This window comes from Podarcis pityusensis (assembly GCF_964106645.2).
Source record: "Podarcis pityusensis genome assembly, chromosome: 2".
In the NCBI taxonomy this organism is placed as follows: Eukaryota; Metazoa; Chordata; class Lepidosauria; order Squamata; family Lacertidae; genus Podarcis; species Podarcis pityusensis.
Window position 1 is genome coordinate 32,906,782 of NC_138029.1, and position 19,442 is coordinate 32,926,223.

At 42.7% G+C, this 19,442-nt stretch overlaps 1 protein-coding gene across 3 annotated transcripts in view; it reads right to left on the reverse strand.

The window, feature by feature from the left end:
- Positions 1–2,561: 2,561 nt before the first annotated feature.
- The window catches only part of ABCC3 (ATP binding cassette subfamily C member 3), an 82,644-nt gene continuing 65,763 nt past the window's right edge, over positions 2,562–19,442 (reverse strand). For all 3 annotated transcript variants that reach the window (XM_080993584.1, XM_080993583.1, XM_080993585.1), the window contains 11 exons: positions 19,210–19,357; positions 18,167–18,374; positions 16,683–16,993; positions 12,703–12,902; positions 12,142–12,268; positions 9,907–10,008; positions 9,657–9,803; positions 7,228–7,386; positions 5,221–5,387; positions 4,702–4,896; positions 2,562–3,038 (listed from right to left, as the gene is read on the reverse strand). In XM_080993584.1, coding sequence (XP_080849710.1) covers positions 2,930–3,038; positions 4,702–4,896; positions 5,221–5,387; positions 7,228–7,386; positions 9,657–9,803; positions 9,907–10,008; positions 12,142–12,268; positions 12,703–12,902; positions 16,683–16,993; positions 18,167–18,374; positions 19,210–19,357 — 1,873 coding nt within the window. In that variant the 3' untranslated portion in view covers positions 2,562–2,929. The remainder of the gene's footprint in view (positions 3,039–4,701; positions 4,897–5,220; positions 5,388–7,227; positions 7,387–9,656; positions 9,804–9,906; positions 10,009–12,141; positions 12,269–12,702; positions 12,903–16,682; positions 16,994–18,166; positions 18,375–19,209; positions 19,358–19,442) is intronic.

Genomic DNA, 19,442 nt, shown 5'->3' on the forward strand with positions numbered 1-19,442 from the left:
GCTCCTTGCAGGAGCCAAGAAACCCAGACTCAGCTCTTTAGGCTCATTATCCCTGGTGACCACGGGTCACGGCTCCACAGAGGAAACAAAGTCTTTTGTGACAATCCAGGATAGTTAGCATGGGTCTAACATGCTCGCACAGTGCCGTCTCAAGGTAACAATTCCAGCATAAGACTCACTGAAACTTTACAGTGCAAGCAAGCTTTTGGTTGTCATGAGTCATTTCATTGCCTAATTGTAGAGAGCTAAGATATCCCTCTGCCTGATCCAAGGCTTAATGCACTGACATGGCCAATGCCACCTGGAATGTGAATTTTGAATTCCTGTAGGCCTTAAAACATTAGCACAGGGTTTAGAAAATGCTTACTTTCAATGGAGCACTGTGGCAACACATTGTTTTTGTGGTACAGCCGAAGTCAGAGGCTGCCAGTGTGGCACTAGTGGGCCCCACTGTACCCGCCAACACCTCCTATGGGTCCCCAAAAGTTCTCAGTAAATATTCCCTCAAAAATCCACAATGCATGAAAGACTGTTTGCTCTTCCTGCTCAGTTCCCTATTTGCACCGAATCAGCCTGTCCTATATTTAAACATCGCCCCCTTAAGCATGTCCACATTTCACCCAGTTCCAAGATTGGACACCCCGCCTCTCTTCAATTCTGAACAGAGGAGTGGCTCATTCTGTGAGTGAGGTGGCTGATATAGGAGCCACTGATGGGGGAGATGGAGCAGGGGGCATCCCTGCAACATTTTGTGGTCCAAACTTGTTATGCCCTTTTTGATGCAACAGCCACTTGGTGTTATGCCACTTTCCCACGGCGATCATGTTGCAACTAGTACCCATGTCACTTTCTAAAAATTCCAAATGTGCCCCCTGACCCAAGTGCTGGAGACAAAGCCATTGGCAGCATATTATATTGCTGTGACTCCTTGTTAGGGTTTATTCAGTCTTGCCATAAAATTAATGCATTGAGATAAATGAAAATATTGCCACGGACCGTGTTCCAGTGTATCCAAATTTTCTGACAGGTGCCAGGTCAGGATTTGCACAACATATTTAAGGTGGCAATTCTCCCCATCCCCTTTTGATTTTAAGTGTGTGCCTAAAATCAACACACACCGTCAGCTTCTCTGGAAGTGCTTGAAGGGAAATGTGCTTTTGTGCTAGAAGACTTGGGAACAAGGTTCTTAGAAGAGGAAGGCCACAATCCAATATGAAGTCAGTGGGTGTGCCCCAGACTGCTGGATCGTGGCTGAAATGCCTTTGGGCTTTTCATTGAGAAGCAGATATCCACAGGCATCCACAGGTATCTAGTATGTGGGTAAACAAATTGACATGCTCTATTGATTAGCCATAGTATTAATTAACATATTACAAGTCTGTTGATTATACTGCACAGTTGCTGGCATCTTTCTATGCACTCAGAGGATTATTTTTATATTGTATAACTTATGCAATTTATAACAGAGGATTTTATTAGTGTTACTAACCAAATTATTAACCCAATAACAACTGTGTGGTACTTTATGATATCAGTGGAAATAAAGGATTCAGAACTTCATTACTACACTGAAAAAAAAACATGGTTATAATGAAGAATTAACCAAATGATTTATGTTTGAGTTTCTTATTTCCTATATGTTGTGCCCTTTTTACAATTAATAAAAGTTTGTTGCTTTTAAAATGGGAGATTTTGGTTTGTTTTCTCTCTCAAAAGGGTGCTTGTTGTAAGCTTTCTATGTAATGAGAAATTTGCTGTCCTGGCTGAAAGTTAAAATTCTGAATGAATATTTTGCCTTAGCAGGTGTCAGCAAACTTTTTCAGCAGGGGGCCAGTCCACTGTCCCTCAGACCTTGTGGGGGGCCAGACTATATTTTGAAAAAAAGAATAATGAAAGAATTCCTATGCCCCACAAATAACCCAGAGATGCATTTTAAATAAAAGCACACATTCTACTCATTTAAAAACATGCTGATTCCCGGACCGTCCACAGGCCGGATTTAGAAGGCGATTGGGCCGGATCCGGCCTCCGGGGCTTAGGTTGCCTACCCATTCCTTAGAGATTTTTTAAAAGGAACTTTGCTCCTATTCTACATGCCCTGGTAACTTTTTGATCTTACTACTACATGTACTACTGTACTTTATGAGGAGCAGCCCTCGGAATAAGTCCAGAAATTTCTGGTAGTCCTGTGTCTGGAAGTACAACTTTTGGCCCAGCCAACCAGTAACCAATCCTGCTTCAGAAGTGGTATCAAGATTTTAGCTTTTAAATAAGGGCTCCACGCACTGGGCCTCAACTGTTTGAAGAGAAGAACCACCCAGCTAAAGCTGTGCAAGTCCCCTTCTGTGTGTGCAGCGCCCCAGGCTGAATGGGAGATGTGGGCTTTTAAAATATATATTTCCTCATGTACACTGTATTTATTCTGGGGTGGGGAGTCCCACACATTTTGCCTGATTTTTAAAACACTGCTGCTGGGGGTACATTGTTGAAAAGTGGGCTACAGCTTTTGTTTTTTTTTTTTAAAATCAACTTAATCCTGGAAACAGCACCACAACTCAGCATTTCATGGATTCATTTTACTTAATAAAAAATGAATGGACGGATAATGCCAGTGCTTTTGTATCGCTAGCTGTAATTGACTATATAAGATTAAAAAAATACAGTTAAGTGCTATGCATACACACATTCACATCCATTTTCAGTAAGATGTCAGGTAAAAAAAAAATACTGTATGTAGAAAATATTTTTAAAAATAGAAAAATTAAATTTTCTGGTTCTCATAGGCATATGAAACATTTTGATTCCGTATCGCAAAAAATAAAATTAAAATGCTGTTTTGAAAAGTACAGTACATTCAGGTATTGCTTGTGGGTTTTTTAAAAAAGAACCCCAGTAACTAGTCCTTTGGTGAGATATAGCAGCTGTCCTGTTATGCCAATCCTGCATCTTTTGCCATGCCATAGAAAATTCCTTTGGATGCTATAAGACGCGAAGGCGTGTCAAATTCAGCAATTGCTCCTTTTTCTAGAACAAGGACTCTGCAAAACAAGAGGGAAAGTAAAATGTGTTTCTAAACAAGAATTGCTTATCCTAACCGGCAGGGGAAGGGGGCAGGAATGTCTGTCGTCACAAGGTCTACTAACTGGAGAATGCAGCAGCCTTTTTAGGTCCTCAAGATTTTATTCTACATACTTAAAAAAAAAAAAAAAACCCTAGAGAAAGAGCAAAAATGTGCCAGCTCACAGGGGACAAGTACAATGGTACCTCGGGTTAAGAACTTAATTCGTTCTGGAGGTCCGTTCTTAATCTGAAACTGTTCTTAACCTGAAGCACCACTTTAGCTAATGGGGCCTCCCGCTGCCGCTGTGCCGCTGGAGCACAATTTCTGTTCTCATCCTGAAGCAAAGTTCTTAACCCGAGGTACTATTTCTGGGTTAGCGGAGTCTGTAACCTGAAGCATATGTAACCCGAGGTACCACTGTACTGAATTTGAATGTGAGAAACCTAAGTTCATGTCCCGGCACTGCCATAAGACTTGCCAAGTAACACTTGGCTTTAGCTCCTCACCTGGGAAACTGAAATACCCCTAATTGCGTCATGGCACTGTTATGAGGGTGAGCAGAAAAGATGCAAAGCACTCTGCCCATTAGATGTGTTAGAGGTTAACTTTCATATGAATTGCAGTGCTGCAGCCACAGAATTTTAGTTTCCTCTGTAGTGTCCTCAGAAGACTTTTCTGTGCCTAGCGAAATTAGCTGATTAATGGCTTGGCTGCAGAGAAAAACACACTTGCTATAGTTTAGAGTGGGTTTCCTATATGGGCATCCCCATTTTTCTGAGTCTGTTGGCTCTTCCTATGCCACCCTCCCTTCTTATACCTATTTCGCCCCTCTTTGTTGCCATTGAAACCCATTTGATAAAGAGTTAATTTGATCTCTTACCATAGGGTAAGTGGCTAAATAAGCAATCCCACCTTTGACTCATTCAAGGTCCTTTCTGGTGGGAAAGGGAAAAAGCAAGCGACCTCTCTCTGCATTTCCTCCCAGAATGTTCATACTGCTCTTTACAAAGCACAGTAGCAACATTACTGATGAGTAAGCACTCCAGCCTGCCATGTGAAGCTGTGGTAGAACTCTTTCCAGCCACCAGAGCTATTCTAAGGATGTGAACAGCGTTCCTCAAGACATTTCTATGGACGTTGCCTGGAGCATCACAAGAAACCAAGTCCCTCCTTAGGGAGGGTCTCAGAATAGACCAGGAAGTGAAGCACTAGCCAGTGAAAACCTGGCAGGGCAGGGAACCTGTGGCCCTCCAGATGCTGTTGGACTCCCAATTACATCAATGACCTAGGGCTTGGGACAACCATATCATATCTGCCCTAGAAAAAGAAGTGGGTACCAATACATCCTGGGTTTCATGTTCCTACTGGATGCCACAAATCATCTGTAAGGCTGGCAGTGGATATGAATTAACTGATCCAGTATAAAAGAGCCAATTGGTCTTTAAAGATATGTTCCCAGAAAAGGTTGAAAGGCTTTTAACACTTTTTTTTTAATCTGATAGTGGGATTAACTGCAGGCTCTATATTAGGTTCACCTGTTTCCTTGGTTTAAGATGGGCAAATGCAAGTCAGGAATAGTCATACAGATTATTTTTAGGGTGCCATAAGCTCAGAGCTATGCTCTTGTCCTTCATAGTTACCTGGTGTAATCCATAATTGTATTCAGCCTATGTGCTATTGTCAGCACAGTACAGTCTTCAAACTGTGTTCTTATTGTCATCTGAATGAGATCATCCGTCTCAAGGTCGATTGCTGCAGTAGCTTCATCCAGAACCAGGATTTTGGTTTTGCGGAGAAGAGCTCTTGCTAAGCAAACAAGCTGCCTTTGGCCAACACTGGAAAAAGAAGATTAAACTTTTATTTCATTTCTTTATTCCGCCTTTCCTCAAAGAGGTTAGCAACAATAAATTAAAACCATCAAATACTAACAAAAACTGCAAAAGCATAAAAGCAGCAGAGATTAAAATAACATAAAGAAAGAGCAACCAGCCAAACACTTAAAACAACTTCTAAAAAGCTTTAAAGATTTAACAAAAAAACCTTCCTAAAGGAAGGTCTTCATAATGAAATGAAAGGCCACTAGAAAGAGGTAGAAAGGTAGCAAACCATTTTGCTGTAGGTTTCTAATGGTATCAATTTCTTGAACCGATTTCAGTTACCTAAGGTTTTCTCCTCCTTCCGAGCATTCGTAATCCAGCATGGCTGGCTGGCTGCTGACAAACCTCTTCAAATTGGACAGTTCAAGAGCTTTCCATATTTCCTCCTCGGAATATCTATCAAATGGATCCAAATTCAGTCGGAGTGTTCCAGAAAAAAGAACAGGGTCCTTAACAAAACGAATACAATTCCATCAGCATACAGATAAAAACAACAACCTTGAGCTATTGAGGAACACAGAAATAAATAATGAAGTATTGCTTGAATAGATTCTAACTCACTAATGTGGTTAAAACAAGAAATCATTTCTGTGGTCTGCATTACACTAGGAAGTGATGATATACCCAGCACCAGTTTTGACTCCCAGTGAGTGCTTTACAGTTGAATGGACACAATGTGGTCATATAAGCAAGACTTAAACCCCATGGCCTTCTGGATTTGCGGCGTTCGGGAGACAAAACGTTCGAGTTGCAAGGCATTCGGGATCCAAGGTACGACTGTAGTTTGTTTAAAGCATGTCAAACCAATTTAAAAAACAAACAAACCATTGTTAAGATTAACTGGTTTGTCCATTTGGAAAAAAACAATAAACCAGAGTTAAGCAGAAGTGGAAGCGGAAGCTTCCAGACTTCTCTTCCCAGTTGCACAGTGGGCAGAGAAAAGTGTGAAAGCCAAGGGCTCACTGCAGCACATTTGGCTCTTTCATTGTAAACTATGGTTTAGCATGATGTGCAAACGTGGCCATAGTAACACCAGGACACAAAATAAGTTGTATTACATATTAAGAAGGGGAGGATGGAATTCAACATGAAGCTACAATTTTCAGTGACAGGCATGCTGCTTATAACATATGCTTCCATCCTAAGAAGTGAATTACTTGTGGTTGCTTGCACTAGTGCAGTGGTTGGAAGCCTCTGGCCCATGGGCCTAATTAGGCCTGCAAGACCTCCCCATTTGGCCTACAAGGCTATTTCAGCCAAGCCATGCCCCTGCTCTACACCTGATGCCATATATGATGTTGGGTGTGGAGCAGGTAAAGACTTGCTTCCTGCCCAAAAGTGGCTTGCAGGCACTGCTGATTAACTGATTGACTATGTTTACCAAGGCACATGGCTTTGCAAGCAGTGACCAACAGCTGAAGTCAGTGCTTGCATGGCACTGTGTCTTTGCCTGCTTAGTTTGAAATCAAAGTGCATGTGCAAAGGACAAATGGGTCCCCTGATGTCACTGTCACATCAGGTGACTGATGGCCCACGGGATGGGTGGGGATCCAATCCCCCACCCCGTACACTAGTGTGCCGTAAGAAGCTGCTTTATGGCCTCCATGATGTTATTCTGATGAGTGTCATGACCAGTGCCATTTTGATGGGATTAAATTCTGTCACGGAGTTACAACTTTCTTTTAAGTTCTCCCCAACCATTTAAAGGAGTGTGGGAAAAGACAAAAACAAAGAATGAAAGTCTATTTTCCAGAAGCAAGGCTACACCCAATCCCTCACAATACATGAAGATGAGAATATAGCACCATTGGTGCTAAAGCTGGGCCAGTGATACAAAAAAAACACCTACTTACCAGGGATGGAGTATACAGAAAGATATAGCTGTGCTGCCCACTATAAGCTTTCAGAACAGGAAATATCAGACTAAGAAAATAAAACTAAGAGTACTAGGCTACAGCTGTGAAAATATGAAATCTCTTCATTTTCTGAGGGATGTGTATGCCTATGAAACATAGAGAGCAAGAGAAAGCTTGCATGACCTTAGCAGGGATTGCTATAATGTTGTTCCATTTTTACAGCTCATTCAAATCCTTCCTCTTGGGTTCCCTGTTTATTCCTGTCCCGGGGCACAAAAGCAACTATTATAAAGCAAATCGTGTAACTACTAGCCCTAGATACACAGCCTGACCTACCTTGCAACCGTCTCACTTTACAAAAACATAACAAGCCCGGTTTGTTTGCCATATTAAGTTATATTTAGTGTATCTCTCAGGGCATAGGTCAGCTTACCTGAGGAATTATAGTCAGCTTGGATCGTAAGTCATGAAGGCCAAGCTCTGAGATTCTTAACCCATCGATTTTGATTTCCCCCTCCACAGCTTCTAGGATCCTGAAGAGGCAGAGGGTCATAGACGATTTGCCAGCCCCAGTTCTTCCAACAATCCCAACCTAATTCACGTGTTTGAAAAATTAGGTTCAGTTAAATACCAGGACGTGTTTAGTTATCTTATGATACAGTGTTTCACTTAAAAAACAAAACAAAAATTACCACTATCCTGATGTAGGTGAATTTTTTTTGAATAGAAGAGAATCAAAAGATTCTTGTTAGACAACTGAATCTGTTCTAGGGAAGAAGTATGCTTCTTTCTGTGAAGAAGTATGCTTATCAGTCAAGAGATTTATTAAAGGGATAGTTAGGCCTCTGCCTATTAAAGGACTCTGCAGGGCTCTCTTCCTCCTCCCTGAGAAAGGGCCTTTTCTTAAGACTGAAGCACTCTGGGCAAGGCAGCCAGAAGAGTGTATATGCCACAAAAGGGAAAAGGGTCCCCCTCTACTCACAGCTCTTTCTTCACTCTCTGTCCTCTAGCCACGCACTTTCTTCTTTCTCTTTACTACACTGTGCAAACCTTCTACGATGTTATAGGCATTTTTTGTTTAGCAATATATTTTCAAATAAGCTAATTTTGTATTGGCCTAATATTAGTGCCTGAATTCCCACTTCCCGCTACTTTTGGTTGCCACCTTTTTTGGGAGGTAGGATACATGAATATTCTTTTTGTGGAATAATCAGCTTCATATAACCAACATGCTTAAGCCCAAATAATGCTGGAAGGGGTTTACATCTGTCCTGCCAGGCTTATTTCACCTTGCGAGACCCTAGGTAATCAAGATTCCCCCCCCCTTCAGTCTACCTGAGAAGCTCAATGTGCAGCAACCAGCTCAGACCTGATGGCTCTTACAAGACACGCTTGAGTTCCCATCCCAATAACTTAGGAACTTTGACAACTTTTACTGCCTGTGCAACTTTTTCTGAATGCTGTATGGGAATGCTCATGAATCTGACATTTGGAGCTTTTGTAAGTAAACCATTCTTAACTTACCAAATGTAAGTCTTTTCCTATGCTATGGGAACAGGTTTGGAAGTTTTAGAACTCACAAGGTCTAACAGCCTATATTCCATGCTTTACCTTGCTGCATATTTTGTGATTTACATCTCTGCTGGGGTTCTTTCACCAAAAAGCACCTGCCCCAAACCTGGATCTTGGCATCCAGGAAATTCTCCTTTCTATACCTATAGTTTCCCTTGCAACCAATACTTTAAAAGTTTTGATGTTCTTCTTTCTTTCTGTTACTGACCTAGCCGGTCTTTTTCTTTAATGTAGCCTTATACATTTTCTATTTCTGCACACACATTTTTCATTGCTTAAGCTTCTACAATTTCTTTTCTATTTCAAACAATTACTGCTTGCTGAATGTGAAAACAACAGTCTTTTGTCTCCTTAAAGACCAATGCATTTATTTTGGCATAAGCTTCCATGCACTAGAGTTCACCTTATCTATGGTTTCTAATTTAAAGTGCCACATTTTCTGTTCCTATAGGAGGGGCTTTGTTCATTTGCAATCTTTGTCTTTCTTTCTTTCTTTCTTTCTTTCTCTCTCTTTCTTTCTTTCTTTCTTTCTTTCTTGCAAAGTGATGTTCTTCTGCATACCTGGGGTGCCCTGAAAGTATATAGAGGCTCCACCTTGTATCTAGGTGGCTCTGTTTCATTTCCCCACTGGTTGGTGTAGGGCCAGTTAATTTGTAATAGCTGAAAGGATGCTGATGGCATGTGTGAACATTGACAATGAAAGTTGTTACTGGAGGTGGAAACAGAAGCGGAAATCACAGAGCAGATGGGATTCTGCGGACAGGAAGCTGTCAGTTGAGGAAGATGCAATTCAGAAGTTGCTGCTTCTCCAAGCAACACTCAGTGCCTTCTTACAGTGGAGATGGGGTGAAAGCTAAATGGTAGAACACACACTGCTTTGCATGCAAAAGGTCCCAAATTCAGTCTCTGGCATTTCTGGGTAAGGCTGGGAAAGGCTCCTGACCAAAATGCTAGAGCCCCCCTACCAATCTGTGTTAGCAATACAGTGGTACCTCGGGTTAAGTACTTAATTCGTTCTGGAGGTCTGTTCTTAAGCTGAAGCTGTTCTTAACTTGAAGCACCACTTTAGCACTATTTCTGGGTTAGCGGAGTCTGTAACCTGAAGCATATATAACCTGAAGCGTATGTAACCCAAGGTACCACTGTATTGAGCTTGATGAACTGACCCGGTACCAGGCAGTTTGCTACAGTATGTTCCAATAGATGCACCAAATGAACTGAAAACAAAGTCTGCAAATTCAGGTTACTGCACATATAATTTGATTCTATCCATGGCAACTGTGATTGTACCTTTTCTCCACCTTTCACATTGAGGCTGAGGTCTTTCAGCACCAAGTCCAAGCCTTTCCTGTACCTTACAGAATAGTTTGCAAACTCCACTTCGCCCCGAGTGGGCCAGTCTTCTGGTGGTCTTTTGTCTTCAATTATCCAGGGAGCCTAGAGGAGAGAAAGAATTACAGCACACAGTAGAGAAAGAATTACAGCGCGCACACACTGTTTCCAGAAGGAACCCTTCTCATTCAGACTATTAGGAACTGACCTCAGTTTCAGTTTCAGAATATTCCTTAACTCTTTCTACGGCCACAATGTTGCTTTCTAAGTCTGATGTCATCCTTACCATCCAGTTCAGAGACATTGTCACCTAAGAAACAACAACATGTTACCTGTTTGAGAAAAGCACTGTCACAAATAAATAAATATATTAACCATCATATAGTGTGTGTGTGTGTGTGTGTGTGTGTGTGTGTGTGTGTGTATTTACCCACAGAGCAAAGGTGGTGCCCATTGGTGTTCAACTGGACTCCCTCTCAGCCCCAGCCGGTGCGGCCAAGAGTCAGGGATGATGGGAGTTGCAGTCCAACAGCAACTGGAAGGCACCAGACTGGCCTCTTCTGCTACAGACCATCCTTGAAATGCAGGGTCGAAATTCAGCTGACATTACGCTGAGCTGAACACAAACCATAACAGGTGAAGCTTTGAGAAATTAGGAAGTTCTGATATCATCCCCATTTGTATTGCTCCCCTTTTGGACCCGGAAGAAGGCAGGACAGGAACATAATGGGGGTGGAACAGGGCAGGGTGCGCTTATGTGCGCTCCAACGATATGCATGGGGGCTGGGAATAAAACCCCCACCCCCCGCGCAAAATGGCCCATCGCCTGTATTGCTCTCTTTAACGTCTCAGAAGACATCACCTTTCTTCAGTTGCTTCCCCTCCTTCATAGAAGGATACAGCAATAAGAAAAAGGAAATACTGTAGCTTCCCATGCTTACAACATCACCATTTGGGTAAGCCTAATATTCCAGCATCTAATTTTATTGCAAATCCCTACAAGCAAATGAGCCTGCACACAGTACCTTCAATTTCCCTGAAACCTTTGAGGGCTTATTATAAACTATCAAAGGTATCGCTATTTCTTCTATTCCACTGAATATAAATGCACCGTGGTAGAATTCATTGCTTTGCCAATTTTAATGTGTGATCCCACTGTTACTTGGGATAGAGATTCAATCAATATGCCTCTCCTTTCTACAAAATCAGCATTCATAGCTTTTAAAGCTGAGATGCAAAGCTCAAATCTTCTGATCTGACCAGATGTAATAGTATAGGACCAAGAATTTCACAAAGCAATTTCTCCATCAAAGATTGTTTCTTCTGATTGAGGTACGGCAGTGCACTTTTTAAAGTGAAGCCCACTGTTTTGCTTCAGGATTTCATAGCCATATCGAATCTAACCCACCCTTAGTAAAGCTGATGACCTCACACCTTATTGAAAGGGTGCTTAAATCCCTTGTAGATTGCCTAAACTGATGGCTACCATAATATGCTATGCTTAACTAAATGCCCTGCTGTGGGAAATTTAGCAGAATATAGTGTTAAAACCTTGGTGTAGTTTCTCCTCAGTTACCAAGAACACGAAGCACAACACTGCCACCATAAGCTTCCTGAAGGCTCCCTTCACACTGCGAGAGCTGCAATTTCATCTGGCCCCCTCCTCTCTGGAGCTACATGGGGCAGGACCTTTTTGGCCGTGGCACCTTGCTTGTGGAGCTCTCCCCACCCTCCCCAGAGGCTCACCCAATGGTACCTGTGCCACTATCTTTTAGGCACCAGGCAAAAACTTCTGGTTTCCCTAACCTCTGAAGATATTTTGATTGCCTTGCTGTGAATGGTGTGGTGTGTTTTTTTTATCAATCTGTAGTTCATTGTAGTTTTATTGTGTTTTTATTAGCTATTATAAACAGCCCTTGACATTTTGCACTGGCAGGCAGCGTAGAAACTGTTAAAATAAATACAGGGGCATATATGTGCACATGAGCAGAACCAACTGTGGGAGCCATTCCCAACCAGCTGGCACCCTGCCAGGAGGGAGAGTGATATTCTTTTCCTCAACCAGAATAAATATTGCTTGCATTCAAACGCACAGCTAATGCATTGTTTTCGCTCTGCACAGAATCTGATTAACTCTGTGATTGGGCTTTTTAATATGGAGGGAAAAATCCCCCAGACATGTAAGCTGACAATCTTAGATGCAATCTTCCAAAAGCATTTCCTTTTATTCCTCGGTTTGTTCTTTATTTTCTTCCCATTTCTCTCAATTTTCTTTCAACCAGTCTTCCACACACCCACACCCTGAGCCCTTATTCGCCTGAAGGGTAGAAATGCCGCAGAATTGTGCAATTAAAGCCCAAATGCCTAATGAAAAGGTCACACTATAATGATATTTCAGTTCCGCTGTTCAGATGAGCTCTCTCCTGAGACACATTCTACACACCTGCAATGCATAGGACACGGAAAGTCCAACCAGGCCAGGGCTCAGGCTGTTTTTACTTAACACAGCAAAAAGGGCTGCAAAAAATACGACGCAGTTCCCTACAAATTCAACTCTAATTCCCAGCCACCTATTAAACGAGAAAACATAAAGAAGTAAATAGTACAGAACTCAAAATGCAACATGTGAAAACAAGTGGGATCTGCAACAAAATGCTGCAGTATGGAGTGCTACCCTTCAAGATACTCCATTCCATTACCCCTCCATTTCTTCCCCAGCATCAGTCAGCCAGCATTCTGTGGTTACTCAATACTCTCAGCCCTCACTGGCTATTTTGGGAGTTCCAGCTCCTTTAGGATTTTAAAAAGATTTTATGTACTTCTGCAAACTTCTGCTGATGCCTCCCTCTTGTGTTGGGTGGTGCTGTTTTGGCTACATAATTAAGGGCATGCACAGCCCAAACATCAGAAACAGACAGAACGAGGAAGCTGTTTCTCTAGTTCAATCACTCAAATTATTTCCATTAACTTTTTTTTTTTTTTTTAATTCAAAGATTGATTTTACCTGTTGGACACAATTGAGGGATAGTGACTTCTCTGGTTGTCATTCACCTTCATGTCACTGAGACGAACAAAAGCCTTTCCTCTTCTATAAGCTCGGATGACGCTTGCTCCTGTGACAGTTTCCGAAAAATGAGAATATATGGGAGACCTGCTGACGGATTCCAGCCGCTTCAATTGGCGAGAGGTAGCTACGTAGAACCGCTGCAGTTGTTCGGTTCAAAGGCAGACAGGTAAAACAACAAAACGAAACAAAGAAACGTGAAACCTTTTAGATATTTGAGCTGAACTATTAATACACTGTGCCATGTCTGTGCGACGTAAGAGTGAGAAACACCCAGGACGGGGAAGCATTTCCTATTTCCAACTCTAAACCTAGGGACAATTGATTAGACACCAGAATCACATGGTAAAGCTTTTCCTAGACTATCTCACTTTAGTACACAAATAATGCTCGCTCCACCACAAAAACTCCCTGTGCACAGAAAAACACAATGTCTGGGAGGACAGTCTTCTTCTGAGACATGTGGGCATCTTTGTGCACATGGAATTTATTTTATGGAGAAGCACTGAAATATATAGCCCCTGCACTTGCAGCCTGAAGAAGGAGAAGAAGAGTTTGGATGTGATATCCCGCTTTATCACTACCTGAAGGAGTCTCAAAGCGGCTAACATTCTCTTTTCCCTTCCTCCCCCACAACAAACACTCTGTGAGGTGAGTGAGGCTGAGAGACTTCAAAGTATGACTAGCCCAAGGTCACCCAGCAGTTGCATGTGGAGGAGCGGGGAAGCGAACCCGGTGCACCAGATTACAAGACTACCGCTCTTAACCACTACACCACACTGGCTCCTAAAGTGGAACAGTCTGAAGAAAAGCACTATCCCTCAATGATTGCATAAGCAGGCTTCTATCCTGCAACTCTGAGAACGCACCCAATCATCAATTTACTGCCGTGTCTACCAGCCAGCCCACTGAGCTGAGTTTTTAACATTATAATGCAGACGATTGCCACTGTTACAGGATGACTTAAAGAACTATCCTACACTGGCAGAAAGGCAAGCTTGCCAACAAAAAGAGCAAAGGGAGGTCCTGCTGTGCAGTTATGATGTTCCTATTGCTGCTTCCTAATGTTTCCTAAGGGCTTGAAAACATTTCTTGATTAACTGGTGCAATTGATCTATTCATTTGGTAAATGCAGATTTTCATCATCATTGTCATCATCGTTATTTTTAATCTGAGCTCCCACACAATGCATTTCTTCATTCGGGTAGTGCTTTTAAAATGGGCTTTAGAGTATTTTATGCTTAGAGAAACTGTCATTAAAATTTACTCAAAGAGAATGCTCTACCATTTCAATTGTTAAGTGATTGCTTAAAAGGGAAGCTGTTAATCAAATAGAAATATTCACATTCGACTGACAGCCTCGTGGCCTGTGTGTGTGTCACTTACGGACGCACTGTTAAGACCGTGTTCATGGAAGGCAGTCTTACTTGGCTACGAGTGATCGCCAAAGAAGAAGTAGTGTGTGTTTTGTGTTTGTTCCCAGCAACATGCTATCAGATTCTGGGGCTTGAATTGGGAACTTCAGAGGCTGAGATTTAAGGCCTGCGGGTACTTTGGCCCAAAGGCTATTGTTAGATACAAAAGGGAATGTGGTATGGTGAGTTCTAGATGGGTTCTTCATGGGTGGGTCTAGTTGGCCAAATCTTCTGCCCAAGGTTAAGGACTTTTCCACAACTGTAACTCTTTCTAGGGGAAAGTTTCCACATGTTTTGAATTGCTCCTTCAGGGTATGGTGAAAGGTGAGGGCACTGCCTCTGGGGTGATTGTTTGTGGATTGACTTGCTCCTAGATGAGAGACTGGAGCTACCCAGGGAAGAGGGGATGTGAACTAAGCTGGCTACTATGTGAGAGGCGGAATGCTGTAGAATCACAGAACTGTAGAGTTGAAAGGGACCCTGAGGATAAACTAGTCCAATTCCCTGCAATGCAAGAATATGCAGCTGTCCCATACAGGGACCGAACCTGCAACCCTGGCATTATCAGCACCACGTTCTAAACAGCTGAGCTTTTTTAAGAGTATGAATTCAACTCATAAATGTATAGTATACCCAGTGTGGTAGGTGGGCACTTGGTTATTTTGCTATTTTATACTGATTTTGATTGGTTGCTTGTATTTATTGTGCTCTTATTGTATTTTTCTTTTGTATTAATATTTTGTCCACCACTTTTGAAGCCTCTGAGCTGGAGGGGAGTATGAAGCCTTGGGATTTGCAGGCCTGGTATCATAAAAGATATATGGTTTTCTGCTTGGTCAATAGAGCAACGACCGTGGAGATAACAGAGCGGGGGGGGGGGGAATGTGTGGCCCTCCAGATGTTGCCGGGCTGCAACTCCCATATTGATCACTAGCCATGCTGGCTGGCGCTGATGGGTTTTCAACTCCAACAACATCTAGAGAGAAATAAGTTCTCCACCTATCATAGAAGAAGTCATGGGTTGCCAAAGCAGTGTCCATGGGTGCACCTGCACTGGTTTTATGGGTCAGCGTTTGCTAAACTATGTCTAGTTAAAAGCTGTCTCCAAAAGGAATACCCCTTTGATAGAGGGATGGCTATCTAAAACGGGGGGGGGGAATGCCTCCATCAATTAAGTTAGTATTTTTCACAGAAAGTTTAACTGATTTATGGGTTGTGATTTGTAAGCTTCTATTTCTCAATTAATGAGAAAGCAAACTTAGAATCATAGAATCATAGAGTTGGAAGAGACCACAAGGGCCATCGAGTCCAACCCCCTGCCAAGCAGGAAACACCATCAGAGCACTCCGGACATATGGTTGTCAAGCTTCTGCTTAAAGACCTCCAAAGAAGGAGACTCCACCACACTCCTTGGCAGCAAATTCCACTGTCGAACAGCTCTTACTGTCAGGAAGTTCTTCCTAATGTTTAGGTGGAATCTTCTTTCTTGTAGTTTGGATCCATTGCTCCGTGTCCGCTTCTCTGGAGCAGCAGAAAACAACCTTTCTTCCTCCTCTATGTGACATCCTTTTATATATTTGAACATGGCTATCATATCACCCCTTAACCTCCTCTTCTCCAGGCTAAACCTGCCCAGCTCCCTTAGCCGTTCCTCATAAGGCATCGTTTCCAGGCCTTTGACCATTTTGGTTGCCCTCCTCTGGACACGTTCCAGTTTGTCAGTGTCCTTCTTGAACTGTGGTGCCCAGAACTGGACACAGTACTCCAGGTGAGGTCTGACCAGAGCAGAATACAGTGGCACTATTACTTCCCTTGATCTAGATACTATACTCCTATTGATGCAGCCCAGAATTGCATTGGCTTTTTTAGCTGCCGCGTCACACTGTTGGCTCATGTCAAGTTTGTGGTCAACCAAGACTCCGAGATCCTTTTCACATGTACTGCTCTCAAGCCAGGTGTCACCCATCTTGTATTTGTGCCTCTCATTTTTTTTTGCCCAAGTGCAATACTTTACAATACTTCCCTTAGAATATATGTTCTTTACTCTGTGGCATTGCAATATTATGCTCTTGTCTGCCTTTTCATTAGTGATTACTTTATAAACAACAAAAAAAGCAATTAAAAGGAGAGGATGATTTGAAAACATGCAAGAGCTGCTATGAAAGGTCCAGAGAGCCACAAGAGTCTTGTCTAAGGCTGCTGGTGAGTTAGCCACCTCTCCTGTTCTATGTCTCCTACTCCCTTCTTGCTGTGCCTAACAACAACTAAATGTTGCAAAAGCTATTTTGCAGAATGTAAGTGACTTCAGACAATCCTACTTTGGATCCTACTTTGAATACTCTGCATTCAAAGTAATTGCATCCAGTATTCACACACATATTAAGGGATGCACACTTGGGGCTTGAAATACTAAAAAATAAAAAGATTATGCCAGCCACCTAACATTCTGTTAAAAAAATAAAGAAAACAAGCAATGAAGCCAAAAAAGGTACTTATCCCAATTACCTGGGCAAAGAAGTATAGGATTGCCAGAGGTATTATAACCACAGCAAAGAGTGGGGTGCTTGCTATGATCACAATCATCGTTGACACAGAAACAAAGAAGGTTCCCAGGAACATCAAGATAGTTGGCGGTATCACTTCATCGATCACGTAGATGTCTTTTGAGAAGCGGTTGATGATTCGGCCAATTGGAGTTGTGTCATAGAAAGACTGTGGGGTGTGGAGTTTGTTCTCCAGCAATCCGGTGTGCAGAGTACGAGCCGCTCTGATGCCACCCATTGCCAGAGTAAAAGAGGAGATCAGCACAAAAACCCCTGTTTGCAAAAGGGATAAATAAGCAGAAGACTTGAGTGTACCAATTGCATGTGGCCCTGTTCTAATCATAACTTTGCAACTCCTCTAGCAGGCTATACAAATTGACAGTATCACCTCGTGCATCAAGTGATGGATGGCAGGAGGTTGCATATAGAGAGATTAGACTGTGATTTTTAAATTCTGCAAATATTTTCTGGTTGGTTTGATTGTAATTTTATATGATATGACTTTTGTTTAATAAAGGGCAGGATATACATTTTACAACTAAACAAATAAACCAACTTTTATTGTGTCAGGAGTAATGTAAGGTAAAGGTAAAGGTAAAGGTAAAGGTAAAGGGACCCTGACCATTAGGTCCACTCGTGGCTGACTCTGGGGTTGCAGTGCTCATCTCGCTTTATTGGCTGAGGGAACCAGCGTACAGCTTCCGGGCCATGTGGCCAGCATGACTAAGCCGCTTCTGGCGAACCAGAGCAGCGCACGGAAATGCCGTTTACCTTCCCGCTGGAGCGGTACCTATTTATCTACTTGCACTTTGATGCAGTGGCGTAGCGTGGGTTGTCAGCACCCGGGGCAAGGCAAGTAATTTGCGCCCCCTAACCTGTGGATTTTAGCACTCGAGTGCAAGCGCGCCCCCCCAGATGTTGCGCCCGGTGTGGCCGGCCCCCCCTGCACCCCCCATGCTATGCCACTGATTTGATGTGCTTTCCAACTGCTAGGTTGGCAGGAGCAGGGACCGAGCAACAGGAGCTCACCCAGTCACGGGGATTCAAACTGCCAACCTTCTGATCGGCAAGTCTTAGGCTCTGTGGTTTATCCCACAGTGCCACCCGCATCCCTTAAGGAGCAAGACATCCCTATTTATGATATAGGAATATAGGAATAGACATCCCTATTTATGATATAGGAATATTTGTTCCTAGGGTAGAATTTGACTTTGTGTTGTTGCAAACCTTTAAGCTTGCCAGACAGAATGATACAATTAAACTTCTGGTTCTTCACTGTTTTCCTCTGTTCCTTTCAATCCATTTACCTGAGAATGCCATCAGACCTTTGTCCTAGACCACTGTTTATGAACCACCAGTAAATTCCATACCACACACCATTTCCTCTAGCTCCGCTAGCAAGGTGGATTTAAATCTATAGGAGCAGTAGCAAATAACACACTTAACCTTGCAAGAGACCCAGGGCAGCATAAACTCCGACTCGCTTGCTCACGTTGCGCTGAGTGCCATTTATTACCGGTTCATTGGTCCAGTCACTGAGCCACACGTTGGCCCCGACTGCAGAAGCATTTTGACAGCAGTACAGGAAACATATAAATAAAGAAACTAGGGGGCCAACAGCCTTCATATATTGCCAGAAAACAGTCAGTTTGACCTGCAGTTTGAGACAAAATAGAGTTCGTTTAGTTTATAAAAACTAATGCCTTTAATTTCACAGAAAAACTAGCCACTTGCCAGAGTCAGAATTTGTGCACAGAGTGAACTAGGAATCACCAACATGAAATCACATTATGCAGGCAATCCTGAAGGCAGAAAATGTGGATGTCCAGAGTAGGGTATCATATGGAAAACATAGAACTGTTACAGAAATAGAAGCAATATATAGCCAGGGAGGATTCATACTTGATGAATCTAAATAAAGAAGAGTCCCATGTAATGGGAAAAAATATATATGTGCTGTGTGTCAAAGAGCAATGAGAAAGTGTTAAGTGGTGTTTCAATATATTATTGGGAAAGCCCTTTCCGTCAACTGCAAGCCAACCTTCAAAGGACCACATCTGACTGATGGGCAAGGCTACCCACCCAGAAGCTCCCCACTGCCACAAATTATGCAGCTGAGTTTCCTGAATTTGTCTGCTCCTATGCTAGGTAAAGGTAAAGGGTCCCCTGACTATTAGGTCCAGTCGTGACCGACTCTGGGGTTGTGGCGCTCATCTCGCTTTATTGGCCGCTGGTCATGTGGCCAGCATATCTACTTGCACTTTGACGTGCTTTCGAACTGCTAGGTTGGCAGGAGCAGGGACCAAGCAATGGGAACACACCCAGTCGTGGTGATTCAAACTGCCAACCTTCTGATCGGCAAGTCCTAGTCTCTGTGGTTTAACCCACAGCGCCACCCGTGTCCCTCCTATGCTAGGTACTTTTTAATAAATTAGGAAGCATCTTTGAAGAAGTAAAGTGTCCTTATTGTTTAAGCAAACCTTTCTTACCGTGCCAGTTTCAGCAGTTTCTGCCTCAATGAGTTTGTTAGGACTTTTCTTGGGTTGAGTTGTCTCAGGTGGCTTTTTATCACACACTCTTCTTTTCATTGACATTTTACCAGGGCATTCCCCATCTGAAGATATTACACTGAGCTCTCTGTGTTTTATATATTAAAATGAGTGGGGTGGAGGAGAAAAATAAGAATTATGGTAATTATGCAGCTGAATGACAGAACAGGCAA